General features: G+C 42.7%; 2 protein-coding genes across 3 annotated transcripts; one reads left to right on the top strand and one right to left on the bottom strand.

Moving 5' to 3' along the window:
• Positions 1 to 9,685, top strand: dusp28 (dual specificity phosphatase 28). Of its 2 annotated transcripts, none has more exons than XM_074649889.1 (4): positions 1 to 185; positions 1,899 to 2,309; positions 3,992 to 4,187; positions 5,604 to 9,685. In XM_074649889.1, exons 1-3 carry the CDS (start codon positions 180 to 182, stop codon positions 4,106 to 4,108), a joined length of 534 nt encoding a protein of 177 aa, XP_074505990.1. In that variant the 5' UTR covers positions 1 to 179; the 3' UTR covers positions 4,109 to 4,187; positions 5,604 to 9,685. The 2 variants fall into 2 exon arrangements, with proteins under 2 accessions (XP_074505990.1, XP_074505991.1); XM_074649890.1 differs by having other exon boundaries at positions 5 to 228.
• A 1,306-nt stretch (positions 9,686 to 10,991) lies between these two features.
• proca (protein C (inactivator of coagulation factors Va and VIIIa), a) lies at positions 10,992 to 17,795 on the bottom strand. The gene is made up of 10 exons (XM_074649879.1): positions 17,657 to 17,795; positions 17,397 to 17,416; positions 17,187 to 17,270; positions 15,075 to 15,232; positions 14,475 to 14,499; positions 13,354 to 13,464; positions 12,769 to 12,909; positions 12,562 to 12,680; positions 12,188 to 12,305; positions 10,992 to 11,688 (listed from the first exon to the last, which is right to left on the bottom strand). Exons 3-10 carry the CDS (start codon positions 17,254 to 17,256, stop codon positions 11,102 to 11,104), a joined length of 1,329 nt encoding a protein of 442 aa, XP_074505980.1. The 5' UTR covers positions 17,257 to 17,270; positions 17,397 to 17,416; positions 17,657 to 17,795; the 3' UTR covers positions 10,992 to 11,101.
• Between the last annotated feature and the right edge of the window lie 533 nt (positions 17,796 to 18,328).

Below are 18,328 nucleotides of genomic sequence, written 5' to 3'. Positions count from 1 at the left end.
AGCAGTGTGTTGATCAGGAGCAGATGGGGGTCAAGAGGAGACCTGAACAGACCGGATCAACCAGAACCGTCCTCTGTCTGCAGGACTGAACAGGAAACAGTAAACCCACAGAGAGAGAGAGAGAGGGGGGGGGGTTCAACCTGAGGAGAGCAGGAACCTGAAGATCAGCTGACGGCTGCATGAGAGTCAGTCTGTCCTTGTGTGAGGCGTTCACTGACCGCTGCCTCGGTGGGTTCACTGGAGAGCTGCTGTCTTTAATGCTGTCTGTGTTGGTGGAAACTTGGTGTTTGGTGGTTCTCTTGGTGTTTGGTGGTTCTCTTGGTGTTTGGTGGTTCTCTTGGTGTTTGGTGGTTCTCTTGGTGTTTGGTGGTTCTCTTGGTGTTTGGTGGTTCTCTTGGTGTTTGGTGGTTCTCTTAGTGTTTGGTGGTTCTCTTGGTGTTTGGTGGTTCTCTTGGTGTTTGGTGGTTCTCTTGGTGTTTGGTGGTTCTCTTGGTGTTTGGTGTTTGGTGGTTCTCTTAGTGTTTGGTGGTTCTCTTGGTGTTTGGTGGTTCTCTTGGTGTTTGGTGGTTCTCTTGGTGTTTGGTGGTTCTCTTGGTGTTTGGTGGTTCTCTTGGTGTTTGGTGGTTCTCTTGGTGTTTGGTGGTTCTCTTGGTGTTTGGTGGTTCTCTTGGTGTTTGGTGGTTCTCTTGGTGTTTGGTGGTTCTCTTGGTGTTTGGTGGTTCTCTTGGTGTTTGGTGGTTCTCTTGGTGTTTGGTGGTTCTCTTGGTGTTTGGTGGTTCTCTTGGTGTTTGGTGGTTCTCTTGGTGTTTGGTGGTTCTCTTGGTGTTTGGTGGTTCTCTTGGTGTTTGGTGTTTGGTGGTTCTCTTAGTGTTTGGTGGTTCTCTTGGTGTTTGGTGGTTCTCTTGGTGTTTGGTGTTTGGTGGTTCTCTTAGTGTTTGGTGGTTCTCTTGGTGTTTGGTGGTTCTCTTGGTGTTTGGTGGTTCTCTTGGTGTTTGGTGGTTCTCTTGGTGTTTGGTGGTTCTCTTGGTGTTTGGTGGTTCTCTTGGTGTTTGGTGGTTCTCTTGGTGTTTGGTGGTTCTCTTGGTGTTTGGTGGTTCTCTTGGTGTTTGGTGGTTCTCTTGGTGTTTGGTGGTTCTCTTGGTGTTTGGTGGTTCTCTTGGTGTTTGGTGGTTCTCTTGGTGTTTGGTGGTTCTCTTGGTGTTTGGTGGTTCTCTTGGTGTTTGGTGGTTCTCTTGGTGTTTGGTGGTTCTCTTGGTGTTTGGTGGTTCTCTTAGTGTTTGGTGGTTCTCTTGGTGTTTGGTGGTTCTCTTAGTGTTTGGTGGTTCTCTTGGTGTTTGGTGGTTCTCTTGGTGTTTGGTGGTTCTCTTGGTGTTTGGTGGTTCTCTTGGTGTTTGGCTGGATGAGCCTCTATGGGATCTGACAATGTTAATTAACTTTATTAATTTCTAATATTTGAAACTTGATAGCTCGTGTATATCTGTGATGATCTAACGTTCACGCTGATGAATCGTCGGGCGATAACAATTTGCCAGAATATCACCAGTGATGATAAATACCCGTCAGAAGTTACCCAAAGTGACTCCAAAGAAATTCCCTTTAACACAATATGAACGGTCCGGTTTGTAACATTTCGGGATCTATTAGCAGAAATGGAATATAATATTGATAACTCTATTTTCATTAGTTTACGATCAGCTAAAACTAAGAATGGTTTTGTGTTTGTTAGCTTAGAATGAGCCGTTTCTATCTGCATGGCGCTGCGGTAGGCTGCCGCCATTTCGGACTGAAAACTGTCCACGGATGTTCAAAGAGACGTCTGTGAATCAGACGATCATTTCATTTTGAGGTAAATCAACTTTCTGTGGAAGGAACTGACAAACCTGTTTATTTCTGACCAGGTGGCAGTTACCTGTGAACATCAGAGCCGGCGTAAGGAAGCCTGTGAGGCTCAGCTCTCCAGGATGTTGCAGCTGTGTAAAGTCACCAGCGCTCTGTTCATCAGCAACGCCCGTTCAGCCTGCAGCGACGAGCTCCTCCAGCAGGAGGCGGTGACGCTCTGCATCAACGTGTCCAAGCAGCAGCCGTTTCCCTCCGCCGCCGCCGTCACCAAGCTGCAGATCCCCGTCTACGACGACCCCAACGAGGACCTGTACGTCCACTTCGACCGCTGCGCCGACGCCATCCAGAAGGAGGCGAGCCGCGGAGGACGCAGCGTCGTGTACTGCAAGAACGGACGCAGCCGCTCGGCCACCGTCTGCATCGCCTACCTGATGAAACACCGCAAACTGGCGCTGACCGACGCGCTGCAGGTGGGTGACATGGACGCAGTTTGAGGTCTGAATGCAACTGGTGTTTCCTCTGTTGCTGTTGCTGTGGTTACCTGCAGGTTGATCAGGACCGTGTTTGAAGTGATTTACAGAGACGCCAGCCAGCCAATCCAGTCCTTCACGCCGTACGTTAGATGATAGAACTGGTCAGGTAGTTGATGAATGCAGGTAAAGCTGATCACAAGCCGCAGATGGAAACACATTCCCACTTCCTGTGCAGACAGGAAGTTAAGCCTGATTATGAATTGTTTTTTGGCCGTTGCCATCTTGTTTTTGAGAAGTGACACCAGAAGGTGGAGCTCAGTACAACCGAATGCTGAATAAGACATTTTCAGACAACCAAAACTGTTATAATTCCCTTTGATGAAGTGAAAACACGCTGTGAAAGAGTTGGACAACGCCGTGGTATCGACCTGTCAATCACCAGGTAGCCCCGCCCTGAAGCATCCCCTGCTTTATGGTCTATCTGACTCTAAATGGGACCATCATTTACTAAATGAACATCATGCTGTATTGAAGAAGACTTGAAACTAGTGATTGAGACCATAAACTCATGTTCACAATGTTTACTGAGGTAATAAATCAAGAGAGAAGTAGAAGCTCATTTTCTCATAGACTTCTATATAACCAGAGGAGTCGCCCCCTGCTGGCTGCTAGAGAGGATGCAGGTTAAAGGCTTTTCAGCATCGGCTTCACTACTCGGAGTTTGATCACTGGATTAAATCGTTGATCTTCCAGCTCCGGCGTTTCATTTGGCCTCAGGACACGTTGCAGTCCTCCCGACTCATGTCACCGTGATGTGGGGTCATCATGATAGCTTCATTTAGTCTCCAGGGGTTAAATGTCGGGGGGGGTTTTACTGTGCAGATTCCCTCAGTAGAACACGTGAAGATGTCTCACTCTGAGCTGCTGTTCAGAGGTCGGAAATGTCACCGACTGTGTTTAAACTCTTAGTCTGCAGAAACTGGAGCTGCTATTGAAGTCAGAGTATCCGTTGCCAAGGTGCCCTCGAGCAGCACACCGACTCTATTCATGCTCAGGTTTATGCTGCAGAGTCTCTTGACCTCCAGATCAGTGAATGTAAATGGGTTCTATGGGTACCCACGAGTCTCCCCTTTACAGACATGCCCACTTTATGATCATCACATGCAGTATAAATGTGTTATTGTCTCCTATTCTAAAATGGTGTGTTTGAATATTTCTGCATCCTGGGGTCCCTAAACAGTCTCTGAATTACATTAATAGGGTCTCACTGTAAAGCTGAGACTCTGGTGGATCATGAAACTTTACAGCCACAAACTAGAGACCTAGAGCATTCAGAGGATGGATGGATCAGACTAGAGACCTAGAACATCCAGAGGATGGATGGCTTTCCTAGCTACATTGATCAATAAGGGGGTTTCTCGCCTGCCAATCGCCGCAAAAATGCCAATTCTTGCAGAAATCTCCAAAATGTCAAAAGTTTTTGATCCCAAATCACAGCATGGCTTTTTCTCTGGTGTTCCTCAAGGTCTTGGTGTCTTAATGTGGTATTTTGGAGGGATTATTGATCATTTTTAAAGACCCCCAGTACCGCCCTACAGACCCCCTGGACCCCCCTAAAGATCCCCTGGACCACCCTATTGTGGGTCTCAGAGGGTTGACGACTGTTTTCTTTCCCCCAGAAAGTGAAGACGGCTCGTCACGAGATCGATCCAAACCCCGGCTTCCTGTCTCAGCTGCAGAGATACGAGCAGGAGCTTAAGAGGAGACGAGGACGGACGGACAGACGGAGGGACTGAATGACGGGTGGACGTCTGTCTGATCAACCAGAAGCCTTCACGTCCGTCCTGAGAGTCTCCGTGTGAAAACAGCCAGCAGGTGAACGACTTCCTCTCTGTCCACCAGCTGAATCTAAACTCCCTTTAACTCCCTTTAACTCCCTTTAACTCCCTTTAACTCCCTTTAACTCTCTTTAACTCTCTTTAACTCCCTTTAACTCCCTTTAACTCCCTTTAACTCTCTTTAACTCTCTTTAACTCCCTTTAACTCCCTTTAACTCTCTTTAACTCCCTTTAACTCCCTTTAACTCCCTTTAACTCCCTTTAACTCTCTTTAACTCTCTTTAACTCTCTTTAACTCCCTTTAACTCCCTTTAACTCTCTTTAACTCTCTTTAACTCCCTTTAACTCCCTTTAACTCTCTTTAACTCCCTTTAACTCCCTTTAACTCCCTTTAACTCTCTTTAACTCTCTTTAACTCCCTTTAACTCCCTTTAACTCCCTTTAACTCTCTTTAACTCCCTTTAACTCTCTTTAACTCCCTTTAACTCCCTTTAACTCTCTTTAACTCTCTTTAACTCCCTTTAACTCCCTTTAACTCCCTTTAACTCTCTTTAACTCCCTTTAACTCCCTTTAACTCTCTTTAACTCCCTTTAACTCTCTTTAACTCCCTTTAACTCTCTTTAACTCTCTTTAACTCTCTTTAACTCCCTTTAACTCTCTTCTCTGACTGGCTCACCAGAACTACTAATACTGAAGCTTAAATGTGTTAATAGATTTCAGGATTAAGTCATCATATGTTGATATAACAAAGCGTGTCCAAAATTAAACATTTTCTGATTTATTAATTATAGATTATAGCAGCAGCTACTTCACATAATTCACAAAACACAATTATGTTAAATAACTAAAACAGACTCTTTTAAACATGGCAAAATAAAAAGTAAAGAATAGAGATGATAAAACAATAACATGTACTGAATACACACATTAATACCAGAAAATAATACACATCATTTCTTCAGTTTAAGTTTTAGTTTAAGTCAGAGGTCAGCAACCTTTGCTATCTAAAGATAGCCATTTTAGGCCAAAAATAAACATGTGATCATTGTGATGAAGGTAACACAGTTTATAGTCTCAGTATATAGTATATCAGTCTGATGCAGTGAGGGCCAAAGAGACAATGTACTACGGAGTATTAGGGCCACATTGAGGGAACAAACATCTGAGATTTACACAATAAAGTCACAATATTACGAGAAAAAAGTCATAATATTCCGGGAATAAAGTCATAATGTTACGAGAAAAAGGTCATAACTTTACGAGAAAAAGAGAAAATAACACGTAAAATTACTACTTTATAATATTATGACTTTATTCTCTAAATCTCAGATTAATTTTTTTCCTCAATGTGGCCCTTATACTCCGTCATACCGTCGTACCATAGACCTACAACAATGATAAATCAAAATGAAATATAAACAGTTATTCATTTCCATGTTTCTATCTCCACAGGGAGCCTCTGGAGAGGAGCTGAAGAGCTGCAGGTTGCTGACCGCTGGTTTAAGTGTACGCTATATTTAAAATATTTCACCTCTTTACCTCGCTGTCAGACGTGGAACTGAAGCCGTTATATCGCTCTCTTCAAAGCCACCAGACTCCATAGAAAAAAACAGTAATTTGACCTCTCAGAGGGGAGTAGCTGGTCTACCGCTGCCTCGTTCGATTAGTTTGTTTGTGCCACACAATAACACAAACTCCACCTCAGAACATCCGAACCGTCCCTTTAATACCTTCGAAAATGTTGCCTATCCAAAACAGGATCTTCAGATGTTCGTATTAGCAGATGAGATTTTGATCAACAGTTTATGATGAGAAAAGATGTGAAGTCAGGTCAGAGAAACAGGCAGAGTTGTTGTTTTTCTGCTTTCTGTCTTTAAAACAACAACACTTCATTTAAACTTGAATTTAGTTGTTTTCAGGACTTAAACCTTGAATCTGTGTTTTCTGTGACTAACTGTCTATCTGAGCCGTCTGGCCTTTAAAACATTGTGGTTGCAGTTCCACCGTCTACCTCCAGATGGAAATGTTTCCATAGAAAATACTAATAATGCAGAATATTAAACACAGGATGAGTCAGAGTGAAGAGTCTGATCAGAAGCATGAAAAGTCTCCAAAGAAACTCCAGAGACCTTTATACTCCTTTACTGCTGTAAAAGTATGAATACCACACTGTGAAAATACTCCACTACAAGTCCGGCATTGAAAACCTTGCCTAAGTAAATGTATGTCAGTACTTTCATCTAAATGTCGTTAAAGTAAAAGTATTGATAGAGCAGTAAAACGAGAGGTTTTCTAAAGGGACTGTGGTGCTCGGAAACACGAGCGCTTCTGTCCACACAGACCGACACAATCAACACTAAGTGAAAGTTCCTCGTAGTAGCTTTAAGTGAAAGTATTATCAGCTAAATGTAGTTAAAGTATTCTCCAGCAGTAGAAGCACTGCTGTGTCAGTATTCAGTGTTGTTCTATTCTCTATCTGATTAATATTACTGCTGCATTAACGTTGCATTTGAGCTCCTTTATATCCTGTTGGCTAGTTTAATCTGCAGCAATGCATCATGGTCTATGAGATCATCAGGTGTCCCGTATTCACATCCTAATGTATTCAGCTTTGTGACGATGCATTTACCCGTCAGATAAATGTAGTAAACAGTACAATAGTTACCTCTGAGGTGTAGTGGAGTAGAAGTATAACGTAGCACAACATGGAAATACTCAAGTGAAGTACAAGTACTTGAGTAAATGTACTCCGATGTGACCGGAGCTCAGCTGTACTCTGACACCTCAGACGGGTCAGGTCAGTTTCAGTGTTAGAAAGTCAAACGGAGATCATGTGACGCTGCAGGTTTCTACCTCTGCAGTCACGGTGAGGAGACCGAGACTCATTTAAAGTGTTGTTGAACATAAACCTTTTTTATTTAACCTTTATTTAAGTGTCATTTATCGTTCAGACATGTCACCCGAACTTATCAAAATCCTTCTTTTGTCCCCACTTCTCTAGTTTCAGGTTGATTTTCTTATTAAAATCTCTCTAATCTTCATTCATCTTTAAAGCAGCATCAACTTAAAAGGTGATGATGCGTCAAAAAACAACAACAAACTGTTATTGCAGGTTTAAGGTTCATTGTTGAACTTAGAAATGAGATTCTTTTGTAATTTTCTTTCATGTAATATTATAACATTATTTATCATAAAGGTCTTCAGGTCTCTATCAGGGAACTAAATCTGATCACAGGATTAAATTAGGGGCTGCACAACGGTCAGTGTATCTTTTGGTCATTCGATTTTCCTTCCACACGCAGATATTAAAGGTCCCGTATTATAAAAAGTGAGATTTGCATGTCTTTTATATTATAAAGCAGGTTTAAATTATATATAAATACAGTTAAACTATCAAAAACGCTCAATATACAAAGAAATACACACAGCCCGTATTCATAAACTGTGCGTTTGAAACAAGCCGTCAGGATTTCTGTCCATTTGTGATGTCACAAATATACAATATTTAGACCATTACACGGTTTTAAACGTAAACATTCTAAATGTGTCCCAGTTTATTTCCTGTTGCAGTGTATGTGAATAACATCAGCTGACAGGAAGTAAACATGGACCCAAACTGTTGCCTAGCTACGCAATTCCGTTGAAATGCACTAAAACGGAGCGTTTCAGACAGAAGGTAAATACAGGTATATTCAGGCAGACAGGATGAGGAAAATAAAGTTTTCTTTTTTTAACATTACAGCATGTAAACATGTTCTAGTAGAAACACAAAATACAAGTATGAACCTGAAAATGAGCACTATATGGGACCTTTAAAAAACAAAAAATTAGTGGTTATTTGATTTTCATTTTAAAATACAAAAATTGAAATTGAAATACAAGCCGTTTGTCTTTCTCAGGGTCAAAAAGGGATGAACTAAAATAAAAAATAAAAAACGGGTTGATTTTCATTTTCTATTTCTAAAAACAAAAAATAAAATCACTAGAAGACAGAAACTAAAAAACGCTGTTTTTTCATATTCTGCGACAGGAAGTTGCCATTTACAGAGTAAGAGCGCGTATGAGGACGGTGCTGCTGTGTAACTGAAGGTGATGGACACGGATCAGTACGTCGTTTTTAGAAACAATGAAAGAGTGTTTCTCAGGGAAGAAGACACGACTGCAGAAAAACTAACTTCGGTAAAGTGTGAAAGATATTGACAGATTCAAACTTCCTGGATCAATAACTGATAACAGAAACGTTGTTAGAACACCAACGAGGACTCTTTCTAACCGTAGTGAGGTAGACAACGAGCTACAACCTCATTTTAATCAGCCTTTAGTCCTCCGAGATGGACACGTTACATCGGTCTCTATGTGCAGCCGGCTGTGAGACGAGCTGTTAGGGACCGTCTATAAAGTGCAACGCGGAGAAGAGACAAATATTCAATAACTTCAGTATTATACAGTGAAGTACCACCAAAACCACTTCACACATGAACGGTCTCCTCATAGATGTACTACAACACTTACAGCAGCGTCCTCACACACGCTCTTACTTTGTAAATGGCAACTTCCGGTCGCAGAATATGAAAAAAACAAGTGATTTTACTTTTTGTTTTTAGAAATAGAAAATGAAAATCAACCCGTTTTTTTAAAGTTTAGTTCATCCCTTTTTGACCCTGATAAAGAAAAACGCCTTGTATTTTAATTTTAATGTTTTGTATTTTAAAATGTAAATCAAATAACCACTAATGTTTTGTATTTTAATTTCCTTTTGTGAAAGGAAAATTGAATGACCAAAAGATACACTGACAATTAATCGAATATTAATCATGATCAGGATTTTGACGGTGGACTCCGCCTCTTTATTTATTTACTTTTCCGTCACTTCCTGAAACCAGACGTGAGCATCTGGACGTCATCAGACCCGTCTGTGAGGGTCAACAGGTCATTTAGCTCCGAAGCGACCGACAGCACAACGTTTTAAAAACAACAATGCAAACATCTGTATTCCAGTATGAGTCTGAGATGTTTGTTTGATGCTTGTACAGTTTCTCAACTCAACATACTGTATATGATTAATACTCTAAGAAGCCATCACATGTCTTAAACTGGACTGGATTTAGTAGATTAAGCTCAGGTTATAACACATTATTCTAGTTTAGCATTTAGTGAGCGGCAGCTTTTAATCACTGCAGGATTAAAGGTATTCAAACAGCTGTGGGGACTGATATCAGGATCATTTTAACGCTGCTGATGGTTAATTATTCAGTGAATAACTGATTCAGTTCATGTTTAGAACAGATAACATATATTCCTATATATATTCCTATATTTATAAATAAGATCACAGTGTGTTTGTGAATCTCAGGTGTTCATTTTGTGGTGCTGAATATGAAAAGCAATAATTTGACCTGATGTTGTTTCTGAACCACGTCGGTGTTTAAATGATGAAACCTGCAGCTCTGCTCTGTCGTCATATGAAGAGTTAATAACCCGTGACGCCGCGTCTCGTTAACGCTCTGCTGCTGTATTAAAGAGGAAATGGAATAAAGTTGTGTGTTCGTCATTCAGTGATCAGCTTTGTGTGTGAAAGTGTGTTTGCATCGACTGAATGACGCCTTACGGACTACGGCGACGTTATAATCATTCACCTGGATACCGTGTTCCACGGAGCGCTGAGAGTTATGGATTTATTGATTTATTGATGCAGCGCTGCTCTTTGTTTACTCCACCTCATCCACCCGCAGACTGAACCACTGGTTCTTATGTATAACGCTCTTCTTGGTCTGCTTCCATCTCACCTAAAGACTACACCTAACTAACTACACCTAACTACACCTAACTACCAAACTACACCTAACTACACCTAACTACCAAACTACACCTAACTACAGCTAACTACACCTAACTACAGCTAACTACACCTAACTACAGCTAACTACACCTAACTAACTACACCTAACTACCTAACTACACCTAACTACCAAACTACACCTAACTACAGCTAACTACACCTAACTACAGCTAACTACCAAACTACACCTAATTACACCTAACTACAGCTAACTACAGCTAACTACACCTAACTACACCTAACTAACTACAGCTAACTACACCTAACTACCTAACTACAGCTAATTACACCTAACTACAGCTAACTACACCTAACTACACCTAACTAACTACAGCTAACTACACCTAACTACCTAACTACACCTAACTACCTAACTACAGCTAACTACAGCTAACTACACCTAACTACACCTAACTAACTACAGCTAACTACACCTAACTACCTAACTACAGCTAATTACACCTAACTACAGCTAACTACAGCTAACTACACCTAACTACCTAACTACACCTAACTACCTAACTACAGCTAACTACACCTAACTACAGCTAACTACACCTAACTACAGCTAACTACACCTAACTACCTAACTACACCTAACTACAGCTAACTACACCTAACTACCTAACTACACCTAACTACCAAACTACACCTAACTACACCTAACTAACTACAGCTAACTACACCTAACTACACCTAACTAACTACACCTAACTACACCTAACTACAGCTAACTACACCTAACTAACTACACCTAACTACACCTAACTACCAAACTACACCTAACTACAGCTAACTACACCTAACTACACCTAACTAACTACACCTAACTACCTAACTACACCTAACTACAGCTAACTACACCTAACTACCTAACTAACTACACCTAACTAACTACACCTAACTACCTAACTACACCTAACTATTATTATTTTTAGCCTCATCGCTACGCGACTAAAAACGAAGGTGGTGTTTGTGGGGAAAAAGGAAAGCGGAGCGTGTTGAGACGGAATGAGTTTATTTATAAAGTGTGTTACATCTCTGCTGCACCGAGGCCTTAACGTGGGTTTACCAGACCGGACCGGGTCACCTGGCGGTGGGTCCAGGTGGTTCAGACAGTCGGGGGCTCTCGTGGATGTTGAGCTTTGTCCCAGTCTTCACGCACTCTGCCGATCCACTCGTTATAGTTGGACACCTTGGTGTAGATGCCCAGCTTGTCCTCCCTGCCGCAGCCCTCGCCCCAGGACACCAGGCCGATCAAGAACCAGGTGTCCCGGTACAGAGTGACCATCGGCCCGCCGCTGTCCCCCTCGCAGGCGTCCATCCTCTGCCCGAGGACCCCGGCGCAGAGCACGTTCTCGGAGATGTTGTGGGACATCTGGCGGGAGCAGACGCCGCGGTCCACCAGCGGGACTTTGATGACGTTGAGCGCCGAGCTGAACGTGTCGCTGTCCAGGTCGTCCTTGCCCCAGCCGGTCACCACGGTGAGGGTGCCGTTCAGGTGCAGCACCCGCTCCGCCATCTGGCGTCCCGGCAGGCAGACGGGGACGATGTACTGGGAGAGCGGGGCGGGGGTCTGCAGGCGCAGCAGGGCGATGTCGTTGTCCACCGTCCTGCTGTCGTAGTCCGGGTGTTTGAAGGCCTTGACGACCTTCAGGGTCACCTCGGTGCCTTCGTCTCTGTGACGCTCGTAGTCGCCTGAGGAGACAGATGCAGGGTGCCTTACTCACAACGGGTCTTCACGTAGTACGCACGTCGTTTGGTAAACTGAGATTCATCATTTTAACATTTTTTAACAGAAACAAATCAGCGAATGTAAAATTAGAGACGTCGTTCCCAAAAATTAGTAATTTATGAGCTCCGTATGCAAATTTAGTTTCCTCAATGTAGTAATGATTAAAGAAATACTTCTGGACCTACACCTGAACCTATTTTTTCTTGCAAAGTTATGACTTTATTCTCGAAATATTCCGACTTTTGTTCTCGTAAAGTTATGACTTTATTTTCGTAACATTGCGACTTTTTCTCGTAATATTGTTTTTTATTATTTTTATAATTTCTTTCCCCCAATGTGACCCTAATACTCCGTAGCACATTTGCACTTCGGCCCTCACTGCATCACTCATAAGTTTTATTACCATAAATTCATAATAAACATTTTGATTATGGTGCGTTGTTGTGCGGAGTGAGAGCTCACCCAGTCGTACTCTGAATCTGAGGCTGTTGTCGAGGCAGTGAGCGGCGGTCAGCACCCAGCTCTCGTCGATGAGGACGCCACCGCAGTGAAAACGCCCTCTGGCGTTCAGTAACAGCACCTGCACACACACACACACACACACACACACACAAACACTGCTGAACAACCCATTTACATCTAAATGAATGATGTTTTTAAAGCCCCTGAAAACGTACTTTGAGATCTTGAAGTTTTCTCTATAACATTATATATTCATGACTGTTCATTGACTTTCACTTCTTAGCGACATGCGTTCTTTACTGCGCAGCTGTCGCCATGTTGAGAGCTGTACGGAGGCAATAGAAATGCATTTGGCACTTTTTAAAGTCCGTTACCTGCCAGGGACTCTCTCCCTTCTTCCCCACCTCTCCTCCCACCATCCAGGGCAGCAGGCCGTCCATCGGCTTGGTGTAGGACGACCTGCCGATCAGCAGCCGACCGCAAGACGACGCGCCTGCCGGGGGGGGGCGGGACACATTGAGTACTTTGAGGTTTGATGAATTAAGAGATCTGAGAGCATGATTTGTGTGATTTTCGTGCACCTTTCGGGTCACATGTCCTGGAGTTGACGTGCAGTTTGTATCCGCCCACGCAGCTGCAGCTCCTCGTCAGGCCGTCCTCGCTCTCCGAACAGTCGTGGTCACAACCGCCGTTATCCAGCGAGCAGTTAGTGGCTGTTTGAGCTGAACGACAACAGACGGCACCGACGGTTACCTCACTTTATACATTCATACAGTTTACAACATTTTAGTAGCACCTTCCCTTATTTCACTGGAATGATACAAGACAAAACAAGACATTTATGTTTATGACATTTTATAGCCATTACCTGATAATTAGAGGAAATAATCAGCAGATTAATAAGCAGATCTCTCTTAAAGACTCATTTTTATAAACTGGCTTTTAATTCATTTATATTCCTATTTTTATTCCTTTAAAAAAGCTAATGTATGACATAGAAGACACTTTTTTAAGATAATGTAATACTCGTGTTTAATTTTTGATGTTTGTACGTTTACTTTTTAAAAGTCACTTAATGACAAAGTACTTCTTTGCACCAGGAATCTCTGAATATCATGTTTGATTATCATGTGGCAGTTTTCTGTTTTTTTTCCGTCCAGACTCACGCTGGTCGCAGTATTTGCCCTCGTATCCATGGTTACAGCGGCAGGCGTAGTCTTGGTACATGTCCACACAGGATCCGTGAACACACATGTTGGAGTGACACTGGTTCCCATCTGAAACACAGTCACAGTCGACAAGAATACATTTCCCACAATACCTTGCAGGTGGCCGCTCGGAGACCAAACTGTCCACACGGGACAAAGCTGCGCGGTGCGGTACGAACCGGTTTGATCGATCACACCGCGGAGACACGCGGTTCACAGTCACTCCAACTGAAACACATTATTTAGCAACGCGTTCTCACTCCCAACTCGTCAAATACTGCCGCTGGGTCAGCGCCCCTCGGCATCAGAAACCGAAGCACGGGGTACCCCTCTAGTGTTACTGTTGGACGGACCGGGGACGGTGTGTCAATATACGCTCGTTACATGCATAGTGTCCTTTCAAAATAAACTTCCATTTTCACAGGAAGTTAGGTTTAGGCAACACAGCCACTTAGTTAGGGTTAGGAAACGGTCGTGGTCGATATTGACTTCACTGACTAACGACTCACATGACTCATGGGACTGTCGACACCGACAAGTCTCATGACTAGCGACACAGGTGACTTACGGGACTGACAATACTAACGACTCACGTGAGTCGTTAGTATCGTCAGTCCCGTAAATCACGAGTTGCTCACATGACTAGCGACTCACGTGACTCACAGGATTGTCGATACCGACAAGTACTATGACTAGCGACACAGGTGACTTACGGGACTGACAATACTAACGACTCACGTGAGTCGTTAGTATCGTCAGTCCCGTAAATCACGAGTTGCTCACATGACTAGCGACTCACATGACCAATGGGACTGACGATACCGAAGAGTCACGACACTAACATCTGACATGAAAAAATAAATCAACGTTTAGTTTCACGCGGGACGTTAACATCGGCCTCCTGGTTGAAAGTCTTGTGCTTGTAAATGTAAAAGACGGTGCCAGCTTGCCCCAATAGAAATTGTTGTCACTATTAGTCAGTTAGACACAAAAACATGTAAAAATAAGTGTCCAGGTTAAAAAACTACCGAAGTTACCCTTTAATGACGTACAGGTTGATGATCACACAAGTTTCTTACCCGTGTACACCGTCCAGAACTCCAGCTGTAAACACACCAAACAAAACGTCAGTGATGAAACTCGTCTGAACAGTTCGGCAACAAAACTACAGCTTCTTTAGGTTTAGACAAAAAAAACTACAACTTCTTTAGGTTTAGACAAAAAAACTACAACTTTAGTTTTAGGCAACAAAACTACAACTTCTTTAGGTTTAGGCTACAAAATTACAACTTCTTTAGGTTTGTGTACCAAAAAATACAACTTCTTTAGGTTTAGGCAACAAAACTACAACTTCTTTAGTTTTAGGCTACAAAACTACAACTTCTTTAGGTTTAGGCTACACAATTACAACTTCTTTAGGTTTGTGTACCAAAAAATACAACTTCTTTAGGTTTAGACAACAAAACTACAACTTTTTTAGGTTTAGGCTACAAAATTACAACTTCTTTAGGTTTAGGCTACAAAATTACAACTTCTTTAGGTTTGTGTACCAAAAAATACAACTTCTTTAGGTTTAGACAACAAAACTACAACTTCTTTAGGTTTAGGCAGTCAGGGTTAGGGGTCTAATAAAAGCAACATGCAGAGTTACTTTCCTGTTGAAACAGAAATCATCTTACTGTTGCTTCCCTGGTTACGAAAATCTCTCGGGCTTCTTCAAAGTCACATTTTTCCTCCACACATTCGCGCTCCATGGAAGCAGGTTTCAGCTCCTCCAGGAAGGAGTTGGCCCGGCGGGAGCGGAGCAGCATGTGAGCCTCCGGAGGGTCCGAGAACACTGGAGGGAACAGAGGAAGACACAAAGAGATGCATGCTGGTCTTAAACCAAGGACACTCAACCTGCTACAAGACAGGAAGCCAATTAATACACAAAAATGTATCATATTTATCAGATAAAATTCATTAACTTTAAAAGGCCCATAACTTGTCTTTCTTTGAAGTTATTTTTAAATAATTTTTAAATTATTCGAGGCTCTGTCGGGGATCCTCCTTTTTATAAACAAGCTCTATTAGTCCATTTTATTTCCCCTGTGACTGTTGTACTATTATATATTCTATCATTAGATTATTAATACTCATGCATTAATGTAAAAGCAGGATTTTACTGTTGTAGCTGGTTGAGCTGGAGCTCATTTTGAACTATTAACTAATGATAGTTTTCATTCTGGATGAATCTGCTGATTTTGTTCTCCATTAATTGGTTGACCAAAAGTGACACCGTCACTGCGTTTTTTTAGTCCAAACCTCAACATCATTACTATTACATTAACATTATTAATATTGTTTCTAATACATTAATATTATTAAATCTGGAACCATCAAATGGTTATAATGAAAAATCACTTCAACCATCAAAATAATTTCACTTTAATTTTCTTTAAATCAACTAATTGATTAATGGACTAATGGTTTCAGCTGTACTTGTATAAACTGTTGGGGGTTAGTTTATAAAAAAAATTATATATTATATAAACTCTTCATATGCTTCTTTGTGTGTAAAAACCTTAAAGGGACTGTTCGTAACTTCTTACACGTATAAATTTACCGGGTCGGTTTCCCATGCACGCTCGCGTGTGTCTCCGCTGTTCAGTCTCAGACTCCAACACAAACTACAGTGACGCACCAAAACCTCTTGGTTGTATCTAGTGAAGCTGTTAAACAGTGTTGGCTGCGGTCAGAGGACGCGGGGGAGACCGTAGCTTTGGTCTCCAGGACCGGAGTCTCTGCTGTACTCTGCTCCTCTGCCTGCTTGCCTTCACTAATACACCGCGCTCGTTCTCGCTCCACCTCACGTGGATGAGCGCCGGTCCACACTGCAGAAGAGTTAGTTTAGCTCTGAGAATATCTAGTGAATGTACAGTGGACGTTTGTGCAGAAATAACTGCTGCAGCTCCTCCAGACCAACAGAGGTTTCCCGTGTCTTGTGAAGTGACGGGGCTCCGCAGAGAGAAACGTTATCGTCTCTGACCGGGTGCCGGTGTCTCCCTCCGGCTGCGGTCGAAGACAGTAACGTTTCTTTTCCTGCTTCAGCCCCGGAGGCTGAAGCAGGAAAAGCCAACACTAGGATCAGCATTGATTCATTGAGAGACCTTCGTCTGGTCAGCTCACATTACTGCCAAGCAGCTGAAATATAGAGTGATATTGTGCTTTTAGCTGACGTCTGTCACCTCACTGTGTTGAGCGATGCTCCTTCAGGTATATTTAGAGCGAGCAAGCACGAGCCCGACGCTGACTTTCGTTGATTTCACGGCCACAGGTGTCGCTGTTAACAAGCATTTCTGAAAGTAACAAATAGTCCCTTTAAGTATTTGAGTATAAAACTTCATCATGCGTATTCCCTTTTCTCATTGCACAAAGTCCACACTCCTGTTTGCAGTTAAAGTAATCCACCACCAGATGATGCAAGTTTTATTCAAACCATTCTGATGCTCGTTCATGTCTATTTAGAGCGAGCACAAACGCCAGCAACAAGACGCTGACTTTAGTTGACTTAACGGCCACAGGTGTCGCTGTTAACAAGACATTTCTGAAAGTTACAAACAGTCCCTTTAATATGTAAAACAACTGTCAGATAAATGTAGAAGAGTAGAAGTACAACGTAGCATGAAATGAAAAGACTTCAAGTACCTCCAGTTTGTACTTAAATACAGTACTTTGAGTAAATGTACTTAGTTACATTCCATCAGTGGTAAAAGCAGCGAGAGCGTCAGACTGAACAACCACACACCCACCTGACAGACTGAGCACCGACGCCGACCACAGAGCGACGATGATGGACACAAAAAGGACGAGGCGGGACATGACCTCCGTCAAACCTGCAGCCAATGAGACGAGACAGACAGGAGCCAATCACCTCTTCCCCCTCGGTGTTTATATGTCTCTCTCCGGTGAAGCAGAACATTAATATACATAATAATAATAATAAAGGACAGTTGACTCACCAGCAGGTCAGAAAGATGAACTGTGGAGAACAGACAAGGAGACAAAATCACTACATATCATTTCTACAATATTGATCAGCTGAGAACAACAGAGGCCTGTTCCATGTTTGACCCTCTGCGACCTTTGACCCCCTCCACCCCCGCTCCACGACCTGAACAACAGGGGGGCTGCCGAGCCGAGACGACGTCCTTTAAACCGCAACCGAGATACGAAAGAGCGCGTTGGATTTCAGAGGGCGAGGAGGAGTTTTAGTACTTACGTGTTGAAGGATAGAAGCCGTGGACGGAGACGATGGTTCGCTGTGTTTCTGGCGCGTTAATGACTAACTGCCAGTGTTTACTGAGAGTCCACAGTCTGCGGCTGGACACGGTCAACACACTCACACAAACCTCCACCCACTCACCTCTGCAACAGATCAGAGCCCGCTCCCCAAAAGTTCTTAACTTCTTTCAAACCAGAAAAAGCAACAGCGACCTCCATCGCAGCGTCTTCACCAAACTGACCGATAACCTGAAACGAACGGGACAAAATCTGTTTTGAGTGTCCTCCATGTTTGTTATTACCCTGCCCTCCGGAGCTCTTTATGTTTTACTAAGTCACAGTCACACAAAAAGACATAAGAATAACACGATCATTTGCGAGGCATTAAACGATAAGCAATAAGTCAAGTCAATTTTATTTGTATAACCCAAAATCACAAATCACAATAACACATATAATGTGAACATATGTGAGAAGGTGGATCCAGGAGGATGTCAAGCAGCTTCCCGGCATCGCTAAACAGATAGAGCCTTAGCAACACGACCTCCTCTCCGCTCCAAATAGATAGAACCAGAGCAACACAACCTCCTCTCCACGCCAGATAGATAGAACCAGAGCAACACAACCTCCTCTCCGCTCCAGATAGATAGAACCAGAGCAACACAACCTC

Source organism: Sebastes fasciatus, chromosome 11 (genome assembly GCF_043250625.1).
Source record: "Sebastes fasciatus isolate fSebFas1 chromosome 11, fSebFas1.pri, whole genome shotgun sequence".
Classification (NCBI taxonomy): domain Eukaryota; kingdom Metazoa; phylum Chordata; class Actinopteri; order Perciformes; family Sebastidae; genus Sebastes; species Sebastes fasciatus.
This window is presented reverse-complemented; position numbering and strand designations above follow the sequence as displayed.